General features: G+C 40.7%; 2 protein-coding genes across 7 annotated transcripts in view; one reads left to right on the top strand and one right to left on the bottom strand.

Annotated features, from left to right (window-relative positions):
- Positions 1 to 9,284, bottom strand: part of Erp44 (endoplasmic reticulum protein 44) — a 77,598-nt gene extending 68,314 nt beyond the window's left edge. The window contains exon 1 of the mRNA XM_050155888.1: positions 9,069 to 9,284. Within this exon, the coding sequence (XP_050011845.1) occupies positions 9,069 to 9,125 (57 nt within the window). The 5' untranslated portion in view covers positions 9,126 to 9,284. The remainder of the gene's footprint in view (positions 1 to 9,068) is intronic.
- Positions 9,285 to 9,494: 210 nt separating this feature from the next.
- Positions 9,495 to 23,439, top strand: part of Invs (inversin) — a 134,573-nt gene continuing 120,628 nt past the window's right edge. For 2 of the 6 annotated variants that reach the window (XM_050155916.1, XM_050155912.1), the window contains exons 1-2: positions 9,495 to 9,661; positions 12,799 to 12,923. In XM_050155916.1, the coding sequence (XP_050011873.1) occupies positions 12,818 to 12,923 (106 nt within the window). In that variant the 5' untranslated portion in view covers positions 9,495 to 9,661; positions 12,799 to 12,817. Of the gene's footprint in view, positions 9,662 to 9,763; positions 9,874 to 12,798; positions 12,924 to 15,697; positions 15,798 to 22,171; positions 22,568 to 23,439 lie in introns of those variants that run through there. The other 4 variants (XM_050155917.1, XM_050155913.1, XM_050155914.1 and 1 more) reach the window with 4 other exon arrangements.

The raw sequence follows: 23,439 nt of genomic DNA, 5'->3' as shown, positions 1-23,439 counted from the left end.
AGCTTACATCTTGCTATACTCAGACCAGAACTCCAGTAATAAAACTCAGAGGACCTGAAAATGCCCAATCTCTTCTCTCAAAGGTAAGTTACAACACTTATGTTGCACTTTATTCTGTTCTTTAGGCAAAGAAACAAGATTTCAATGCTGCATTAGTGATTTGTTTTTAAAGGTTGCATTTTCCTTAAAAGTTAAAATACAGCAAAACAGCTAAACAGGCTGAAATATGAAATTGGTTATTTACAGACACATTTATGATCTATACTGCATCACTACTTCATATTTTATTGACCCTTTGCAGCAGTTTGCTTTGCTTTAATTAGAAAGTTGCTTTGTAAAACGCACTAGTTTACCTTTATGACCTCATAAAATTTCCAGCCATTTTAAGTAAGCAGGAAAATAAATACATTTATCGAGATTTGTCAAATTAGAAGACTAACTCCTAGCTAGGTATGGTGGCATATGCCATTAATTCCAGCACTCTGGAGGCAGAGGCAAACGGATCTCTCTGGGTTTGAGGCCAGTCTGATCTACAGAGTGAATTTCAGAGCCTATTCAATCCTATTCATTACTTATGACAAGGCCTTAAGGACAGTGACTTTGTAACTATGAGAAGAACTAATATTAGGACTTAAATTCTCATTTTCAAATGCTTTTATTTTTGGCACCACCCTAGGTTCCTAACAAACAAAATCCAAACCTATGTTGCAGTTTATCACTGCCCCTTGAAAAGAGAAGCCTTAATAATTTCCACCCATTAGGAATACTGTTTGAGTCATTTTCCTCATTCCTTACCTTTCAGTCTGGCTCAAAAACAATATATTCATATCGTGTAGTTGGGAGTCCATGTGTTAAGGGAATGTTTCAGAACATGCACTGTTCAGTATAATAGCCACTTGTCTTAAATGTAGCTACGATGACTGTGGAGTACACGCTTTATTTAATTTTAGTGAATGTTTATGTCCAGCACAACTTGAGAACTATAGTTTCAGCCACTACCCGGCACATGGCCACTCGCAGTTACATCTTCCTCTCAGGTGAAGTAAGGCACTAATGCTAGAGTCACAGAGTAAAAACCCTTGGAGTTTCTAAAGACATTTTCCTAAAATCAGTTAAATTCAATTATCAGAAGTACTGTTCCACAATAGGATCATCTTAAGAAGAAATGGAACAGTCACTGGCACTCTACCATGAAGTATAGTTTAATGAGTTCAAATACTACTAAACTGATTTTCTTAGGAAGCTTCCTGGGTCTTTTTCAATGTTCTTCTCTATTATAGTCTTGACAGTCAGTATAATGTGCAATTAATTCTACATGATAAAATCACTGGGCTAGAAAAATTGTAGAGCTCTCTGCTAGAATATAAACAAGGAGTTGCCAAGCAGTTAGAATTTTTCTCAGACCTTACAAGGAAATCTAAGACTAAGATCCAGGACGTTACACAAGACTCCAAGGTAGCATGCTTTCCTAGTCCTTCTTGAATGAAGCCACCTGAATGCTCATTAGAATCCACTAAAGACCATGATTTTTAACATTTTTTCCAAATTAATAGTTAATGGAAGCTGGCCAAATGATTTGCTAGTTTCTTTTGGATCAATTCTGACATTCAGCCATGTCAACAAAAAAAGTGAGAATTCTAAAACAACAATAAAACACACACAGGTATTCAATTCATATACAAGACTCAGTATGCTATTAAAAGTCACAACCCCTTTTCCTCATTCCTCTCAAGACTATAAAAAAGTTACCTCATGCATTTCCCTCTTCAAGTTAATACTCAAATTCATCTTTCTCCAGTGAGCTGGAGATTTTCCACTGAAAAATAATTTCTTCCTGATGTTTATAGTGTCCCTCAAACTTCAACATACATTTAAGCAACTCACGCGCACTGTTACAGTGCAGACTCTGGTTCAGCAGTCCTGTGTGAAACCACTCAATTCTCACCACCCTTCTGAGCAGCAAGGTCTATGACCTGTCTACCAATCACCTTAGGCACCTTTCTTTGCTTCTGGGATTCTAATTATTTATATGCAGCTTCTTTCTCTAAGTGAAGTGCAGGTTTCTGGAAGCATGGGATGTATCTTAATCATCTTTACCTCTTTCATAGCAAATGGCAAACAGGCACCCAAGTGACAGAAGAGATAAACAAGGCTAATGTTGTAGACAATGTCCCTTCAGCCTGGGATGAAGACAGCTTTCCTCTCCAGAATCTAAGGCAGACTAACAAGAATAGATGCTGGGGAGAGTTAATCTGTTTTCAATCAGTTCCTTAGTCAGATGAAACTGCAGGGAGAGAGTCCATGTTGGAAAAGCTGTGGCCAGGCATGTTTTACTTCACAAGAGAATGCGGTGAGTGCTACAGTCCTACAACTTGCTATAAAGTTAGCAAATTTTTTAAGAAAGTATAAACCAAATGTTGACAGTTTGGGGAAGTTAGAAGGCTACCCTTTATGAAAGCAAGATTCAACACAGAAAAAGTTATAGAATTATGAAATCCAATCTGTTTATCTTATAGGCTTAAATTTTTATTTAAATGATTTATCCAAGGTTACAGTGTTCAGTAAATAAAGAATTGGGACTTGTAGAAGGCCTGACACCCAGTCTTCATACTCTTGAATAGACACCAATAAACAAACAAAAATTTAACAAACACCTTCAACTATTCTTCACAGCGGGCAAGAACATTTAGTCTGAATCACTGGAAGAGTTATCAAGTGTTTGAAAAGAGGATATATAACATGAAGAAACAGAGAGAAACAGAAATGTTCAACAACTATAAAAAGCTTCAGGGTAGGAAGATATCTAGTAAGTGATATGTGAGCGCCCGAGTGAATCCCAGACCACAAAGAAATGGTCCATGACAGCAATCCCAGTGCTGGGAGGGTGGAGACAAAAGATCCCGTGTTCCCTGGCAGGCCAGCCTAGCAGACTTGGCAAGTTTCAGACAAGCAAGATTACCCTGTCAAAAAAAGAGAAGTAGATGACTGAGAAATGACAACTGAGGTTATCCTCTGGCCCCCAGTTACACATAAAACATGGAGTGTGTGTGTGTGTGTGTGTGTTTGTGTGTGTGTGTGTGTGTGTGTGTAAGACTCAACTTGGTTTATAACCAAAGAATTATACATTCAAATTTTTTCTCTATTAAGATGACATATTTATATGACCCATGAAATATAGCTATGAAATATATTTAGCATAGTATCTTTCAGTGTATATCTTTTGTATATTTTAAAACTCTGTAATCAAAATAGCCAATAACCTAAGTATCTTGGCAGAAGATGAAGTAAATAAATCAGAGCACATCTAAAGACTGAGGTACTAGAATAATATTCAATATCTTGTCATATACTTTAAAGTTTTCTGTAACTGTGGCAATGAACATCTCCTCTGGGCTTTTACAAATATTAGCCCATCAGACATACTACTGAATTAAGACTGATTTTTTTTCAGAAGTGTATCAGTACCTTTTATCCCTAAGTACACCACATGCTCAAATAAGGATTTAAGAGTTGAGTCTGTGTCTGTGTGCACAAGCACTCACATGCATGTGTATGAGCATGTTTGTGTGTGTGTGTGTGCGCACGCATGCGTGCATGTTTGTGTGTGTCCCTGTACAATCAGGAAGTCACACAGAAAGATACACAAAAAAAAAAAAAACTTCAAGCACATATTTTAAAAAAACAAATTAAATGAGATACTACAATGGGGAATACCCAATTCTACTCTGGGAAGACTACAGAGAAATCCTCTTACATCGCTGGCAAGACCACAAAATGGCAAAACACCACGGTACTAGTTCCATGTACAAAGTTCCAAGTACTGTCTATTTCCTTTTGACCACTGGCAACTTCACTTACAGGAATCTATCTTAAAGGTACACTGCCAATACTGTATATGCATTAGCTAATGTCTGCAGAACTGTCTGCAACAGCAGGGGAAAATGGAAACATTAGTAAATTGACAACACTACAGAGTAGAACACAAGAGCTGAGGACCGAAGTTCAATCCCCAGAACCACCATAAAAAAAAAAAAATCAGGTGTTGGCATGATAAACCTCGTCAAGAGCCAGAGGCTGGAATCCGGTCATAGGCTCCCTAGCCAGTTAGCCTAGCCTAATGAGCGAGTTCTAAAAAAAAAAAATCTTAAAGCTGAGGGCAGCAGTTAATGCTCATAACCAGTCAAAGTGCCAACCCCAGGTGATAGTGGCCTAGTCAGTCCTAAATGTCTAAATGTGATGTCTTTATTGTCCCCTCCAAAGCTCGGGGAACACTGTGGAAGGAGTGGGAAGATGTAGGAGCTAAAGAGTAAGGTGGTATGCCATAAAAAGATGTCTGATGGACATAACACGGTTGCCACCCTCATGAACTAACTACAGTTGTGATGACCTACACAAGACAGGGTTTCTCAGCATTTCTTCATGGATGGGAGAGAGACAAATGAGAGACCACTGGCAGTTAATGACTGCTGGAGAAGGGGGTGTCATTTTATCAGTGGTGTGCCCATGTAAAAGTAGCCTATGCCCCAGTAAATAACCTTCCCACCCATGGTCATGAAAGCAACTCTAAGTAAACTCAGTGAGTCATATACTCACACACAGGCATGTTCTCTCTTCTCTCTCTCTCTCTCTCTCTCTCTCTCTCTCTCTCTCTGACACGAGGGTTGAAAGGAAAGTTCTTGAGAAGACGGGTTTCAGCAGAAAAGGGACAGGAGATGAAAATGGATCACATGTGGAAATGACCAGAACACACTATACACATATATGAAACTGTCAAAGAATTAACTACATTGAAATTCCTTAAACTTGAGTTTAAAGGAGTTCCAACAAATGAGAGGCCCTGTCTCAAAGATCAAGGTAGACGTCATAGAGGGACAACATGTGAAGTCATTTTCTGACCTTCTGATTGCACACACACATGCACTCTGTCTGTCTGTCTGTATCTCTCTCACACACACACACACGAACACACAAATGTGGAATAGTTCCATCTCAACACCTTTAATATAAAACTTTAAAGGTATCTTTTATAATTTTAAGGTGAAAAACTATAAATATAATTTAATCAAACTATAAAAACATACAGACCGACAAAGTCAGTAACTTATACTGATTTTAAAAAAGAAATGACCATAAAAGTAAAAAACAATTCTAAGTCTTCTTACATTAGGATGTTGGTAAGAGCAGAAGAAACAGATGGAGAAATTAGAATTATCTTAACACAATATGTTTGGCTTTAAAAAATCATAATTTTCTGGTTGGGTGGTGGTTGCACACGCCTTTAATCCCAGCACTCGGGAGGCAGAGGCAGGGGGATCTCTGTGAGTTCGAGGCCATCCTGGTCTACAGAGTTAGTTCCAGGACAGTCTCCAAAGCTACAGAGAAACCCTGTCTCGAAAAACCAAGAAGATCATAAATTTCATACAATTATGAAGTAAATAATAAGCTTTCAAAAACTTAACTTGAAAGATAAATAAGCAAAGTTAGCAATGCATATTGAACTGGTGGTTGAAAAACCACAAAACTTGAATTAAAGATTTCTACAAGTAAATACAATGAACAGAGAAACACAAAAACCACATCAAGAAGCTACAATCAATGATAATAGGAGGTTGAGATGTTCTACAGCACAGTTCCTAAAGAAATTACCAAGAAAGAAAAAAAAATGAGATGAGCAACTAAGCTACAGACTTTAAACACAATGTGTGCTTACAGTGCTCAGGGTTCTGGGTTCAACTCCAGGCACCTAAAAATTATAGGAGACAAACCAACTAGCACGCATGGAATTTATATGGCTCCGATTTGATCAATCAGCTTTTAAAAACCGACACAATAAAGAATATTCAAACACCAAGTAACATATGAATAAATTTATAGATGTGATAATAGTGTTGGGGGGGGATTAAATTAATGTCTGTGCCCTGTATGGCCCAGGAAACTGTGTTTTTGTTTATCTGCTTGTTGTGGGGCTGGGAACGGAACCCAGCACAGCACGGAACTGCATTTTACTAAAACTGCGCCGGGGGTTGTGAAGAGCAGCAGTGCAGGGTAAGCCATGGGCACGGACAAACTCTGTAAAGAGGGTAAGTAACCCACCATTGCGGATCTAATTACATGCTTCCAGTAGTACTTTTTTTTTTGAAGATTAAACATTAATTGTTGGCACTAATGATATAATGACTGAAGGGCAGGGAGTAGAGAAAAATGTATAGCTCAATAAAAACAATAAAAAAAATCTTAAAAATATATTCAGCAGATATATAAAGGTGTCTACTTAGCACTCTGATTATATAGTTTCCTAAGTAGGAAATATTTTCTTGGCTTCCTATACTTACAGAAAATAAAAAAGCTAAGAGCAACAACAGCAGAAGTATTACCTTAGACAAGCACAGAACTGTCTAAGCTAGTAAGGACTAGATCTCTGAACGTAATGATCAAGAGATTAGTGAGAAGACACCTTGGGTAAAACAACCGGAAAAAAGGGTTAAAAATCTCTAGAGCACAGAGCTTACTTAGGCTATCTGACACACATTAATTCTGATTCGGCCATCTCTCCCTTAGCTCACATTTTAAAAACTTGCACAGATCAGTACAGGTAATACGACTAAGAAACAATTAAGCAGAAAAGAACTATGTTGATTCTCAATCAACTTATCTCAGACACAGAGCAGAAAAGGTCAATTAGCACATAAGGGAAGAGTTATCACAGCGAGTGTCAGTGGTTATGACCCATGCAGAAAGCCTCTTATTGCATGTAGTAATGTATTCTAGAATACTTCTGTGATCAGGGAAAAGAGAGTCACTTGCCTCCTGAAATTCAGTGTTACCATTTCAGCTACTACTGTACAATCCTTATAAACTTAAGAAGGTATTAGTAGCTATTCTTTAAGAGTGAGATCCAGAGTTCCTCTTATTGCAGTAAAAGAATATATGGTGTCCAAGCACGTAAGGGAAAAATGATGACCTCAGCTAAGAGCTGTCTATGTCTGACTGTAAGAGCCATCAGGCTGAAGCCTGAAGGGACTCAGGGAATTTCATTAGACAGGTGGGAGACTGAGTAAGCAGGTTTGAGTAAGCAGGTTTCATTATTGTGTCTGCATTAGCAGTCAGACAAGCTACTACTCACTGTTGAGATTAGACATATGTTTTATGAATATCTGCTAAACTAGTATTAGATTATTAGAAAGAAGTAAGCAAACACTGTGTTCAAGTTGAATCTAGTTTGACTTGTACTTCTGGTTTATGAAAACTTTTTGGAGGCTTTGTTTTCCAACCCATTAATCTTTACAGGAGTTCTCTATGTTTCCAGTCCTCTCTACTACCTTTGCTTAGGAAGATAAATAAATACACAATGTATTTATAACTAGAGTTTAGTGAAATATTGGCTTTATTTGAGAAGAAACCATCTTTTAGATTTAACATGATTGATAGATTCTCTAGAAAAAAAGGCATGAGTTATTTCAAAATAAATGTTCTTAAACTTGGCTTGATTGACATCATTTTCCTACTCAATGTTTCAACTTTTCAATGTCTTTAGATTTTTGACCTTTGAACTTTTCAGTCACCTAAAAATAATTTCTAACAAACAACTCTTTATGATAAGAAAAAGATTAGTAATTAGTGTCCTTAAGAAGCATATGGCCTATAACAGCATCATTGTGACAGTTCTAGAAGGTGCCACAATGCATAATAAAGCTACACACACACACACACACACACACACACACACACACACGGAGGGAGGGAGGGAGGGAGGGAGGGAGGGAGGGAGGGAGAGAGAGAGGGAAAGAGAAGAAGAATGTTCGTCTATAAAGAATTTACTGCTCTATACTAAAGTGCTAAAACAAGGCATTCTATCATTTAATATTGCCTTGTTTATGCAAAACTTTATATTCTTCAGCAGTATCTTCATTTCATTTAGCTTACGCTATTTTATTTGGAAAAGAACGAAGTACTGTATATAGCTTTTAAAATTGGCTTTCAAGTCATCATGAAAATGAAAAGCATTTCAAGCACAAACGTTAAACTTCTTATGTGATACGGTGGAATACACACTACAAATTAAGAGGTCTATTTCTAGATTCAGCCTTGCCTGTAACCAACTATATAGCTTCTCGCAAGTGAACTATTATTCCTAAGCTGTGGAGAAAGTAATTTATATTCAATGGTGTTCACCTTAAATTTAGCTTTCTAAGAATCTACCACAATTCAAGTATTTTCAACTACTGAGTCATAACAGCCCAAACACACTCCTCTCGCTTTCCCATACGGAGTTAGACTTCCACTTCTGTCTCAATTTGGCCACTTCAGTGCCACACTCAAGATACACTTCGAAGGAAGAGAAACTGGGGAAAGACTCTTTTCGAAGATGGGATGATGCCAGTCAGGCTGGGAAGTACTAATCACATATGCATGCAGGAGAGCTGGTTATTCTCAAGTCGAGAGCACTGTCAAAGACACAAGCTTCAGTCTGGGAGGGGAGAAAGGCTGCAACAGGGTTTAGGGGAGGCCCTAGAAGAACCTGTCAGATAATCACACCCTCCATCTTTTCAAACTCCTATTCTCCCAGTAGACACCAAACCAGTCTCCAGTTCCGGGTTTCCAACCAATCACAAGAAGCCACAACAGAGGGCTTTGCCAGCCTGTTTTGAGGATCCAGAGAATCACAGGACCCCAGCACCTGTCTGGTTCACACCCTTCCCAGGGTGGGAGAAAACATTAGATGTCCCCTCGGTCCCTTTGGATTCTGGTGCCCCAAGCAGGTCCTCGCCGTCCACAAAACTGAAGCGTACTCCAGGGGGGCCTCGGCTGTGACCTCCCACGTATCACTCCCTTAAGGCGAATTCTCCCATTTGGAGGTCCCAATCCCTTGACTGGGGTTCCGCAGGCCTCGTAGACCCCGGGCCCAATAAGTCAAAAAAACGGGCCAAAGTGAAGGCAGCTCCAGGTGGTGCACGCCTCGCCAGCGGAGGAGGGTCGAGGCAAGCAGGGGCAGCACCGTTCCCCCTCGCGGAGGGCGGGAGGCGGTCAGGGACGCAGTCGGAAGATTTGTCATCCCTACATACACTCACCAGAAGCAGCAAGGAGCATCTGAGGTCGGGTAAAGACAGGAAGACTGCAGGATTCATGGTAACGGTGGGGTCCGCGGTGGGTCAGGAGGTGGCGGCTGGGACTGGACCGGACTAAGAAAGGGCTGGGCTCCGGGGGCCGGCGGCAGCGGCACCTCGTCCTCTCGACCCGGAGCTCCAGCGGCGAACACCCGGGACAACTTCCAGAGAGGCCTCTCACGCCCTCACTTCCGGGTCCTGCCCACCTCTGAGCACTTCGGGAAATGTAGTCCTATAATGCTCTCATTGACCACGTCATCTGAGAGCTGGAACTCTCCTTCCCAGTAGGCCCTGAGCCCGGGACGGCCAAGCCATCTGCGCGCGGGGCTCTTCGGGATTGGAAGGGGCCCGCGTCCTTCTGCGCCTCGGGGAACGGGAACTACAATTCCCAGAGGGCTCTGCGGCTGAGCGCCTCGGGCTGGTTGTTCAGAGCTCCCGGGCTCTGGTGTTCTGGGGTCTGTCCCTGCGAGTGCAGTGACCTGACTTGGCGGGAGGGGCGGCCCTGTGCGGGTCGCGCCTCCTGGTGCCATCCCGGGGCGCCAGTCCTAGAGGCAGGGGTGAGTAGGAAGCTGTCTGGCACGGACGGCTCGGGCAGGCTGGCGAGCACCGCCCCGGCCGCTGCTTCAGATTCTTGGCCCGCCTGGTCTGAGGTGTGGCCTGAGCCTCTATCCCTGGCCTCGAAGCTGCTACCTCTTCTTTCTGCCGTACTTATATAAGGAGAGCCATCCCTGGGGCTTCAGTCATGACTTCTCCAGGGTGACTTCTGAGGGTCCGTGAAAGGAAGATAGACGGGGCGGGAAAAGCATGTTCTAAACTGTAAAGCGCAGTGCCTTAACAGTGACCGCTTCTTTACACTATCTTTACAAATTAACCAAGTAGCAGAGGATTTTAACCTTGTGTCTGGTAGCTTTCTAGAATCTTCTATGAACACCTAGCCGTGTCTGTGTGCGTGGGAAACGAGCCACATGCTCACTACCTGGCACTCAGAAGGCACTCTGCATTTGTGCTTCTCCCTACGCCCAGTCTTCGCTTCAGCTTTCCTGCTGCCTGAGATGGCCTTACCCTTTCTCTTTCTGGAGTCCTGACTCAACTCTCACCACATCAGACATTTGACACCACTGTTGTCCAGCACAGCCACCAACCCTTTCGTCCTAACCAGAATCGCCTTTTCTTTGTGTGTGAGCTCAGCACCACTATTTCTGCATAATTAGATAATAATTAGAGTGTTTATTGCACAGGCTTATTTCATAATGACTTAATGATGATGATGCATTTACACTTTATAACACTAACAAAGTGGCTTTGATATCTACCTATAAAAATTATTTATTGGAGGGGAAGCAACAAGGAAAATAACATTTCTGTTAAAAAAGAACCCTAGAGGAATGGCTTTCCCAGGGTTTCAAAATTAAAGTGTAGTGGAGCCAAGACTCTAAATCCACCACTTGCTAATGTAGTGGTCTAGCAATGTACCATGCATCTCATTCTACAGAGCTCAACGTTAGATACATGAGAAACTCATATAAACACAAGGATTGGTTATGGTGGTAGGTGTCTGTACTCCCAGAACTTGGGAGGCTGAGGCAGAAAGAGCAGGAGTTTAAAGCCAGCATAGGATACTTATTAAGTTCCCAGCCAACCTGGTCTCTAAATTTTGAGACCCTGCTTGAAAGTAAAGAAAGAGTGGCCAAAAAAGGAAAAGAAAGCGTCATTACTCTCTGAAGTTAAAATTTGCCCTGACTTACCCTTTGGACTTAGTATTCACCCTATGACACTTCATTCAGAACATTCATTTAGCACCAGTTTTATACCTACCTATTACTGTGCCAACTGCTAGAATTATGGGAAAGCCCATAGACTATTTATAGAGATAGATATCACTATTTTGACAGTTTTGAAAGTATTCAAATAAGGTTTCTGGTTTTGGGTGGGGTTTTTTTTTTGTGGTCTGGCACACCTAAGTTCACTTTCGATCCAAAATGATGTTTCAGAATTCAGAATGATGCCCAGAATACTTGGCACCTCACTTGTTCAATGAAGGAACATCGTCAGCCCTTCTCATTTCTCATGTTGACTGAAGTATGTAGAGCCGAGGCAGCCCGAGGACACACAGCTGGACCAGGCACTTAACTGTAGCTTCCTACTATGTTTTCCCCAGTCCTTGTTTTGCAGCTTCTCTCCCGTGACTTTGATACAGTCCTGCGTAAGGCATTCTTGGTTCTAACCTGACAGAAATGCTTACACAACACAGAGGCCTCTCAACATTCTCCTCCTCATTTTCTGCCAGCATGTTAACTCACGGTGTCAGCAAATTAAAGAAGACAAAAGCTAACCTTTACCATTATTTAAATATTTTCCTAACTTAAAACAATTCAGTAATCCTTGTCGGTTGTGAAACTGCTATGCCAGAAACATAGGCAAGCATGTTTGTGTCCTACGGTGTCAGGTTTTAGGGACTTACAACGGATTCACAAGATAGAGCAGTTTCAGTGGTAGCCCTTTGCCAGGTAATCCCACCTGCTTTGGTAATCTGGCCAAAGCAACTGCAGATTATTTTATTCCAATCTCAGTTACTAATATTAACTCTCATATTAAACAGCACACCGTAAATGTGCATATATATGATTTACAGGATGAATACAACTTCAGCTATGGTAGCGTGTAAAGGCTTCCAGAAGTAGGCTGATAAAAGATTGGAGTAGAGTCTGTCTTGATAAGTAACAACCCCGAACCAGCCACGGAGAGCCAGCTCTTCGCATCATGCCACAAGATAGTCAGGGTGGAGGGCAAAGATCTTGTCAGCTGCAGGGACAAGAGAGCAAACCCAAATTAGAACAAGAACAGTGGGTTCTGGTCTGGACAGGCAAGCAGGTGGATGGGCAGATTGCAGTCAAGTAGGCTACGTCAACAGCTGAAGCCTCAGGGAGAGTTGAGAACTCTGCCTGTCAGTCCTTGATGCACACACTTGGTCTCAGAAGATAGGTTGGTGGGGGTCATTGCCATTGCATTGCTACATCTTCCACTTTATACGGTCCAGATGAGGAAGTTACAACCCATCCTTGGTTTGGCTTGTCTAATAAGTCCTTGGGGCTGGTCTCCTTAGTATTATATGCCCATACGCTTCCATGGTCTCAGTTCACCTTGGAGAGTTTAGAGGATGGCACCCTCATGACTGATCCCTCAAGACTCTGCACAGTCATTTACCACTCCTTGCTGAATGGGTGGTGCTGGCAGGAGCTGATGTTTACCTGGAAGCACAGTCATCTTCTACCCTCAGAACAGACTTAAAAAGCTTTTACTAAGTGGAGCCTCTCGGGGCAAGGCACAGGCAGAAAAACCATTATTGTACCCAGTATGGAGTAACTTAAAGCAGGGCACAGTCTGATCTCAATAAGAACTGTGTGGAATCACATTGCCTATATTAATCTTAGAAGTAGGTACGACTTGGAAGCTCTGCCCTTTATGTAAATGTCTTCTCATTTCTTGAGAAAATTTTCTCATTCTACAGTTAAGCAAATAGTACAAGTGCCCTAATTTGCCTTATCCTTGCAGCTGTAGAAGTAGGAAAGTAGTTAGGTCCTAGTTAAATATTTATGATCAATCACGTTTACGAGCGACCTACTTGGCACTGATAAGGCACCTAGGTGGTAGAAGTGTTTTCTGTTTGTACTCATTGTCTCAACCGCTCTTCCAGGTTACTCGTGGAGAAAGCTATGAACATTTCAGAGATTGTGCTCTCTGCTGGACCCTCATTAGCATTGCAGGTTCATGCCGCTGCAGTTAACGGAGATAAGGGTGCCCTTCAGAGACTCATTGTTGGTAAGCAGTCCCCTGTAAACTTAGATTCTGAAATAGATGGGGGAGATGGTTCATTCAGTAAAGTGTCTGCCACTCAAGCATGAGGACCTGAGTTGAGGTCCCATGCAAAAGCCAGTGATGTGGTGCATCTGTAACTCCAGTGCTGATGTGAGGTCCCATGCAAAAGCCATTGTGGTGCATCTATAACCCCAGTGCTTATGTGAGGCAGCCAGGAGCATCCTTAGAGCTCACTGACTGCTCAGCATGGCTGAACTGAAGAGCTCAAGGTTCAGTGCCTTGAGACATAGCTCAGCAAGCTTGGCACTTGCTGCCAAGCCTGACAACCTGAGTTAGATCCTTGAGACCCACCTGGAGAAAAGAGAGAACCAACTCATGTCGGTTTTCTTCTGACTGCCACGTGGGTATCATGACATACACACCCATACGCATACATATATATATACACATGCACTCAAAATTAATACATAAATGTATTTTTTTCCCAAAGAAGAAGGTAAGAGCAGCTGAAGATGACACCCAGTCACTGCTGACTTCTGACATCTACACACACATGGTTACATACACAAATACCAAAGAAAAGCAAACTGATAATAAACCCCTAAGGTAGTTTGTTGATTATGTAAATTTACAATGTGCTTAAACATTTTAAAGAACTGGGTGGTGGTGACGCTCGCCTTTGATCGCAGCACTCAGGAGGCAGAGGCAGGCAGATCTCTGTCAGTTTGAGGTCAGCCTGGTCTATAGAGTAAGTTCCAGGACAGACAGAGCTACAGCTACCCAGAGAAACCCTGTCTCAAAAAACAAAAAACAAAATTTTAATGAAAATATATTAGTAGTTATATTTTATTCCAGTTCTTGTACCAGAAAGAACATCAGGCCTGAAAGTTCAGAATATGGATTAGGAATAGTTGAAAATTACTTCAGAAAAATACTATACAATATAAAGTATTAAATATAAGCTTAATACTTTACTAACTCAAAGTATTAAGTTTATAAATAACTTATGATGGATTTAAGATCATTCAGCGTGCTTCTCTGTCATTTATATATATATTTATGGTTTAGAAGTCCAGCGTGGAATTTCTAAAGAGAACAAAATAATGAACAGAATTAAGGCCAAAATGGCTAACAAAACAAAACTAAACAGAACTTTCCAAAATTGTTGAAACCCCTAACCACATAGTCACAATTCTCCAAGGAGAACAAATAAAATGAAAATAAACATTATTTGTAATGTTTATACATCCCAATGTTTCATAATTCATGATTGACAACTTGGGCAATAAATTCAAAACCCCTTGAGCTTTCATACTTGCTCCTTTAGAACTTTGTCTTATATTCCCACTTTTTCCATGAACTCTCACCTTTGTAAGCTTCAAGGTTCTTTCTAGTCTTTGATACTTTGATCTGTACTTTCTGTTCCCCTGCTACCATTTTACTTTGTTCCCTACTAAACAAACTCTTCTTTAAGAATAGAGTAAATTGCCTTGTTGAAGGAGGCTGCTAGTTAGTTCCTTGCCACTTAGCCCTGAAATAATCAAACAGAAATTGTATTAATTAAATCACTGCTTGGCCCATTAGCTCTAGCTTCTTATTGGCTAACTCTTACATATTAATTTAACCCATCTCCATTAATCCGTATATCACCATATGACTGTGGCTTACCACCTGAAGTTCTATCTGGCGTTTATCTCTGGCAGGGGCTATGTGGTTTCTCTCTGACCCCACCCTTCTTCCTCCCAGCATTCAGTTTAGTTTTCCCCAACTACCTAAGTTCTACCTTGCTATAGGTCTAAAGCAATTTCTTTATTCATTAGTGGTAATCACAGTATACAGAGGGAAATTCCACATCATTGCCTCAAATTCTGTGCACACTACAAATAGCTCTGTCCCCATCAGATACATTATCCTCATTTCATGCTAGCTGCCTGCATTCTCAGTTCCTCCCTGGAACTTGACGTCTGGGACCTCCACATCACTCACTTGAATGCTCTCTCATTGAACTGAAACACTTCCAGCTCACTTGTTAAATAGAAAGAGTTTCTCCTCTTTCCTGAGCCTTCCTACACAACATCCTCCCCAGTTCTTAGCCACCAGTTTCTCTCTTTACCTCTCTCCCTCTTCAGCCTTGATTCCATGGTCTACTATTACAACTTTCTCTTGGAAAAATTCACTTTATCACTCACGTTCTGTTTCACCTGGCTGTCATACTTCCAACTCTGGATGGACCAAATTTATGTATTCCTGACAACCCCAGAATGATCAGACATAGCTTGAAGATTTATATGTTGATTTTTGATCCCTGCTTCAAATAATTAACTCTACACTTAACTGTCTATCATACCACAGTTTTTAATTGTGAATGCATGATGCCTTCCTTGTCTGCTGAAAGCTCAGCTCCAAGTTTCTCCTCTGTCTTTCCTCAGATAATACTGTATGATGCCTAGAGAAAATAGAGACATTAAATAGGAATTCCCTCATCTTCTATAATAATACCTACAAATCACCCTGTATTTGTACTTACACCCTTATTTTTTTTTCTGACAAAATAGAAAAGATCCAGTTTCCTGTCAGAGTTCATGGTTTCCTGACAAGCTCTGTGTTCTGTCCATCCCTCTCTGGGAATTTACTCTGTTTTGTTTAAACCTCTGATGACATCTCAATCTTTTGTCCATTTTTCTATTAGAAAATTTCCCCAAGAACGTTTAAACATGCACTGTTGTTGTTTGTATTAGAAACATCCTCCCTGTCCTTTTATGTGCCTGTACCTACAGCTCTCTCGGCTTTCCCTTACATCTACGTGGATGCACAGCTAAACTGCCACAACAGTGACTTGAAGAAGTCAGACTTCTGTCTGATCATAATGGTGCAAAGGTACACGGGTGTTTGGGGTGGGCAGAAATCTTCACACAATCAACCAGAGATTCTGCCAGAGCTTGGCACCCAGCATTTATGTGGTTTGCTTTGTGGATAGAAGACAGATACTGTCTTTGTAGTCAAAGCCCACTTGTCAGAGGAAAGTAATTTGTCATTAAGGAAGTAGACTAAAATTAAGGACAGAACCACACCCTAGGACAAAGGAGGCTGAATAACCAGTCTTTCCTTGGATAATGCCATGCCTTATGAAAACCCAGAGTACACAGTTGCAAAGAAGCAAAGTAAAAGAATGAATGGAGCAGTCTCTCTCCATTACCAAAGCTGAGCTTCTTGAGACAGCTGCACCCTTTAGCCCCACTCTCTCATCTTAATCCATTCTTTCATGTTTACAAAATACAGATGCATATGCCTCTTATTTTGAGACATATATAGAAAGAAACACATATAACTTACATGTACAACTTAAACAAATATAAAACAAATATCCATTTATCTCCAACTAATTTAAAGAATAATACATTGTCAATACCCCAACAGCCACTTACTGTCTTGCCTGTGTTTATTTGAGACAACATTTCATTTAGCCCAGGCTGACCTTAAATTCTCATTGTAGCTGGGGATGACATTGAACTCCTGAACCTCTTCCTACATGCTGGGATTCCTACAGCCTGTCTCTCTAGTACCTCTTTCTGCCTTTTTTTCCTTCTTTCTTTTCCTTTTTTGATAGTGAAGTTCAGGATTCTGTACATGTTATACCCCTACACCCATCTTGACTTTATAATAATCATATTGTTTTTACCTGTTTTGAATGTTCACTAAATGTTTGAGCTCTATGTGAGCTGGAAAAAAAAACTCTATACACTTACTGGCTTATAAACACTTTCATTTCTTGTCGTTATACTTGGAACAGCATTTCAAAGGCCTCTGGCCCTCCTTCCCCTCCAGCCTCACCTTGCACAACTTGTTTCCTAGGAAAACCTGCTTCCTTTCCGTTTCTCCTGCCTGCCAAGTCCTTTTCCATTTCAGGGCTTTCACCTGCTATTGTCTGTCTGAATAACTCTTAGTCCCCTCCTTGCTCAGTACCATAGGGCTACTTCTTCAAAGAGAACTGCTCCAGCAGCCAATCTCAGTCGTCTCCTCATTGTGCCCTCCTGTGGCCCTCTGTAGGCTTCCCTCACAGAGGCTGTATAACTGTATTCGTGTGGCTGACTGTTTTAATGTCTGTCTGACTTCTCCGAGAGCAGACTGAGTTGTTCGTTACTGTATCCAGCACAGTACTTGACACATAGTAGGCATGGGAGAGCTATTGTTGAAGAAATGAGTAAATATTATAGCTCTTAGTTAATTATCTTTCCTTCCCAGTAGTCTATGAATACCTTGAGGCCCAGCACTAAAAGTGAATTGAGTGGAATTAAATTGAATTGAGAAACATATTGAGACAAAATTCCCCAAGGAGGGAAAAATTTGAATCAGAGTTCCTCAAGAAAAAAAGAAATATATAAAATGACTTCTTCATTATTTTAATGGAAATTACAATCTTCCAAAGCAAATACACTGTGGTATGCTGTAAAGTAAAAGCACACTAGTTCATTCATAGAAATAACTGAAACATTTCATTGTAAAACTTGAAACTTTCCTATAATTTAACATACCCTAAAAAAATTCTTAAGATCTAAAAAGCATAACATATAACAAGTATAGAGATAATAAATTTATTGATTGATCCCTGGGTTTTCCATCACTTTGTTCAAGGAACTTCAGAGTCATTACTGATTGAGGGACACTGCTGGCCTTTTAGGCATTGTGCTATTGTGTTTTCTGTGCATACAGCCACACTTTTATTCTGTGTCATTTCCCAAGTAGTGTAGCTCCATGCTAAAATATCTGTTCTGTTTGATCTTAAATTTCAGTCTATTTTAAACATCTCTTTACATACCACATGTGTTATGGTCGCTACATATGTGCTATTTCTCTTTCCTCAACTAGTGTCATCGTACTACTGATGAATTATTTTTCTTTGGATCTTTGTTCACCAACTGCTCAGTAACTTCATTCACTTTAGCGTTTTCTGTTTTCCCATCTCTGTTTCCATGGAGAAGTATGCCAGTGATGCATAGACTCCATGGAAACGGATGACTGTCTCTTTTTACTAACACAACTAATTAAATCGAACAGTTTCTGAGCTGTCCATTGTCCTGGAGGAGAACTGAAGAGGCCTTCTCTGAATGAAACATCTTTTTAGTCGTGGTCCTTGCTGGTGCACCTAACACAATGCTGGCATGGATGCCTTAGCATTCCCCACTTCCTAGATTACCTAAAGAAGTTAGATGTAGTAATGAGCCTTGTTAAGTTGCAAAATCCAGGTACTATTTCTGGTACTATTTCTAGCATTTCTTCTTTTAGTTCAAACACTACCTTAAATATTAAATTGAAACCAAAAAAATTAAATTGAATATTCTATAAAATGTAGAATGGTTGCCAGTCAGTGGTGGTGCACGCCTTTAATCCCAGCACTCGGTGGCAGGGAGGCAGAAGCAAGTGGATCTCTGTGAGTTTAAGGCCAGCTTGGTCTATAGTTCTAGGATAGCCAGGGTGTTTACACAGAGAAACTCTGTTTTGAAAAACAAACAAAAAAGTAAAATGGTTATAACTTACAAAATATTTAATAATTTATATTTTATAAATGTTATTATTAAAGTACAGTTGGCCCTCTATGTCATGAGTTACACAGGCACAGAGTCAACTAATTGAAGAGTGATGATATTTGGGGGAGGGAAACTCGTTCTGTACTGGACAGTGTACAAACTTCTTTGTCTCTTTTCTCTACACAGTATTCTAAAATGACTATAACATTTACATTTTATTAGGTATTATAAGTAATCTAGAGACTATTTAAGATATATGGAAGAAGACATGGTTTATATGTCAGTACTATATGTTTATAAAGAGCTTGAACATCTAAAGATATTGGTAACTGGAGATCCACTTGCCCCTGGACACTAAGGGAAGACTGTGTACATGATTATACTTGCTAGTATTAGTGATAAAATTAGCTAACCATCATAAAGTCATGTTTTATATATCAGTCACTGGGATATATGTTGTGCAACTTGTTAACTAACTTAACAATACATTCAAAGAGTTTTGGATACTCTTATTAGTTATTTTCTAGGTAAGGAAATGTTAAGTAATTTTTCCTATATGTAGCAAAAGTTAGGCTGCGTCCAGGTAATTTTATTCTAGAATCTACACTTCTAACTAATAATCTGTGGGACTTCACTGTATCGGTACTTGTTTCTGTACACACATGCTCTTTCATACTTACATGTAGAGAAGAAGAAAGAAAGAACTGAATAACTTTGGGCCTTAGTTGATAAACTGAATGATTACCTAGAATGAATTTTTCGTAGCATTGTGTTTGGGGAAGGGTTTGAGGTAGGCATGCCTGTGTGCTCACACACAATAGAGTTCACAGACAATAGACTCTTTTGACAGTGTGATAAAGCCTGTAGGCCTATCCTCATAAAAAAAATAGTTAAATCTAAAATAAAATATACAGGATTCCAAAAGAAAGTCAATAGATTGACATATAGAGAATCCTGCCCGGAGCCGCCCCCTGCCGTGGAGAGGTCCCAGCAGGGGATGGAAGGAGTTGAAGAGGGAAGGAAGTAAACCAGGCCATGATGGTTGGGAGAATCTTGCAGCCTGACTGACTGACAGCCAGAGTGCTTCTTAATTTATAACCCAATTTTTAGGAATCTAGAGGCATATGACAAGTTGTTCTCAGGCTGGTTACCTTTTTGACTACAAGAACATTAGACCAAAATAATCTTCAAGCCATCCCTGGCATACTGCCATGTCCCAAGGAGTGTATTATTAACCCTTAATAGAGCTTAGGCAGTTTGGATGCTCACCTTACTAGACCTGGATGGAGGTGGGTGGTCCTTGGACTTCCCACAGGGCAGGGAACCCTGATTGCTCTTCGGGCTGATGAGGGAGGGGGACTTGGTTGGGGGAGGGGGAGGGAAATGGGAGGCGGTGGCGGGGAAGAGACAGAAATCTTTAATTAATAAATTTAAAAAGATTAACCCTTAATAGAGTACTCAAGAAATATCCTCAGGCCCAAACTGCGGCATTTATTATTCAATTTGGTATAATATAATTATATTTTGTATCTTTATGGAAGTTTTATTATCTTTCCACATCATTTTTTGCACATCAGTGTAAGTCTCTGTGTAGGCAGAGATGACTTTAGCTAGTCTTTGTTGCTGTATATGCCACGTAATCGCCTGAGTGTATAGTGGAAGAGGCTTGTACTCTGAACTGTGGCCAGCTCCTCCAGCCCACTGAATCTTGCTGACCTTTTTAAGTTTACTTTGTTTTGATTATCTTGTTTCTGAGTAAGTATAGGGACAGATGTTTCAAAAATTTCTCATAGGCTCATAAGAGACCTCTGACTTCTTTATGTGTGTCACAGCCTCTAAGGCGTAAAGAAAACCTTCAAGTAAATAAGGATATCTCCCTAAAGCGGTGGGGGGGGGTAGTTTGTTCAGGACTGTCTTGGGGAAGCTTGGAAATAGCATTCCTGGAAGAAGGCATAAATGATTCATAAGGAATTTCCCATAAGTCCAGTATCCCCAAATTGTAAATCTATTAAAAATCTCTCAAATATGCAACAGGTGGAGATGAAAAGCAAAGGTGCACCGGCATGGTGACCATCCTGTGGTTTAGCTTTGCTGGATCTGTGTCAAACAACCATGCTGGCTTTATGACTTCTGCCATCCCCATCAGATATGGCCGTGCCAGAATCTCCTTTATTTTTGTGGTGATACAGTGGTTGGGGATTGGCACAACTGTCACTGGTAGTGATGGCCATTCCTTTTAATTAGAGCTGGAGCTCAGGTTCTCTCACCAACCAGCCATTGGCCACTAGGGTTCTGCTGCTCAACTAAAGTTGCAACGACTGAGTGAGATGGAGCAGTGTCTTTGCAACAGTTTCACTCAGCCTTCCTAGCTGTGCTCAGACACAGCGAATGCCAGCTCTAACAAGCCCCAATTGGTCATGGAAGAGAAACCATCTCCACAATTGATAGAATAATTAAAACCACAAGACAGACTAGCCAGCTGCTTCTGTTACCTGTCCCTGAGAATGCCTGCTTCTCTCATAAGCCCTACCTCTGTAACAACATGTTGATGTTACTTAAAATTTTCAGGTACCATATTGCTTTGTCTCCAAAATACTGTTTTTGTATGGACCTGAGATATATTAGCTAATGTTTTAATTGAAGAAAATACAAAGAGATTAGGATAATTAGATAAAGCCCTCCCTCAGGTACTTTGTTTGGGCCCCAAACCCCTGAACCCCACAGTGTTCTCATTACTTAGAAAGTAGCCTGAAAGTCAATATGTGTCTCGTATCCTACCCCACCCCCAAGTGACACAAGCAGGACCCACAAGACGGCTTTTTCATAATAATGATTAAGGGGTATATACTTTCAATTTCCTCAAATAGACATTTTTTGCCTCAAAGGCACAACATACTGAATGGTGGAGACAGAACCCAATTAAAGCTTTTCTTTTGGGAAATATAACCACTAGTTAAACAAAAGCAAAGTCTGTCAGGGATTGAAGTCAAGTGCATATTTTCCCTGTATCACAGGAGACAAAAGAGGAGGCAGCTATGAGGCTAAAGCGCTCTCTTGTACATAGCAGAGTAACATGGTAGCCCCAGGGCTCTGACATCACTTTGAATCTGAGAAGCCTAATCAGTTATGATTATGCCAGGGTGTAGTGATCTCTCCATTTTCTTTATTTATTCTTAATACCACAGATCTGTAGCGAGCTGCATGGAATCACACCTGATGGAGATGTATAATCAACTCGTATGGCTAAATTCTGACTTATGCCTGATCATGCAATGATCATCAGCTGCTTGCATATGCGTGGGCCTATGGGCAGTGCCCACCTAGCAATCAGGGATTGGCAGCCCATGCCTACTTAAGGGCCGGGAGAGGTTTTCCCGGGAGGGAAGAGAGGAGAAAGAGAGAGGGGAAGAAGAGAGGGGAAGAGAGAGAGAAAGTAAATAAAGTCCTGGATTAAACTGCAGTGAGAAGAGCTCCGGTGGTCACGTCATCCTTGCTGGTCTAGTGTGGCCATGACACAGATCTAGTTCAGTTTGCTTTCTTGAGCTTCCAAGGAGGAATCAGATTTTACAAGGTTTTCTAATGTTATAAATATCGTCATCTGGCTACTACTGTATTTATGGAACACTAGCGAATTTTAAACCTGCAGAGTGCCCCTTTTTCATGAAAGACAGCTCAAAACTAGCCTTACTACAGCATGTTCCTTGTAAGTGTTACCTTGAGGGCCGGGGTCTCAGACCAATGAAATAGTCATGCTTACTTACATTATTTTTTATGTCTGTAGTGAGTCTGGCCTTAAATGAGACTTTACCTATAAATGAAGTGGTAGTTTTGTGGATTCTTTTGGATTCAATACTGAAGACCCTTAGAGAGAAAATAACTCCTTGCACCACTGACATGCCTTTTGCATACTTCTGTTGTCAGACATGTTGACTCAAATATAAAACTGCTTTCATCTTCAAAACCAAGGTTATTAAAAAAAAAAAAACGGCTGGGAGGCGCAGGCAGGCAACGACTGCTGCTGCCAAGACTGGAGGGGACCAGCATGGTGGCAGAGGTCGCAGGCGGCAGGGACCAGCGCGCAACACCGAGAGCAGATCGCCCCACTACAATTAAATCAAAGAGGTAGGCCTTTGGTTGGCGAGGGCCCTGGCAAACGGGGAGCCGGGACTTGTTCCGGAAAACCCTTCTTAGGGGTGAGAGGGTTCTTGGCCCCCAGCAGGAGCCAGGAAACAGAGCGAGGGCAATTAGTAAGAGAAGCCTCTGGCCAGCAGAGAAACCTGATCTGATTTTAAAAGACCAATTAGATAGCATTGAAAGGAGGAGATGGGCAGGCGCCAAGGCAGAACATCACCCATTAATCAGAAAAACAACATGAAAACACCAGATCCCAAAGATCTTACAACAGAAAGATTTGAACACCCTAACACAGAAGAAGTGGAAAAAATTGACTTTATGAAAGCAATAGAATCCCTTAAAAAATATGTAATAAACACCCTTATAGAAATGGATGAGAAGAATAACAAAAAGTTCGAAGAATTAAGTAAATATGTACATGAGACCCTGGGAAACCAAGAAAAAACGATCAAACAGGTAATGGAAACAGTGCAAGAATTGAAAACTGAAAGGGAAGCAAGGAAGAGAACACAAAGGGAAGAACAGCTGGATATGGAAAATCTAGGCCAACGAGCAGAGTCTACAGAAACAAGCATAATCAATAGACTACAAGAGATAGAAGAAAGAATCTCAGATGCTGAGGACACCATAGAGAAAATAAATGCACTGATCAAAGAAAACAGCAAAGCCAACAAATTCTCATCACAAAACATTCAAGAAATATGGGACACAATAAAAAGACCAAACCTAAGAATTATAGGAATAGAAGAAGGAGAAGAATCACAGCTCGAAGGCCCAGAAAATATTTTTAACAAAATTATGGAAGAAAACTTTCCCAACATAAAGAAAGTTATCCCCTTGAATATTCAAGAAGCATACAG

This window comes from Alexandromys fortis, unplaced genomic scaffold, assembly GCF_014885135.2.
Source record: "Alexandromys fortis isolate MF-2015 unplaced genomic scaffold, M_Fortis_MF-2015_v1.1 scaffold_92, whole genome shotgun sequence".
Lineage (NCBI taxonomy): Eukaryota > Metazoa > Chordata > Mammalia > Rodentia > Cricetidae > Alexandromys > Alexandromys fortis.
Note: the sequence above shows the minus strand (reverse complement) of the source record. Positions and strands in the feature narration are given on the sequence as shown.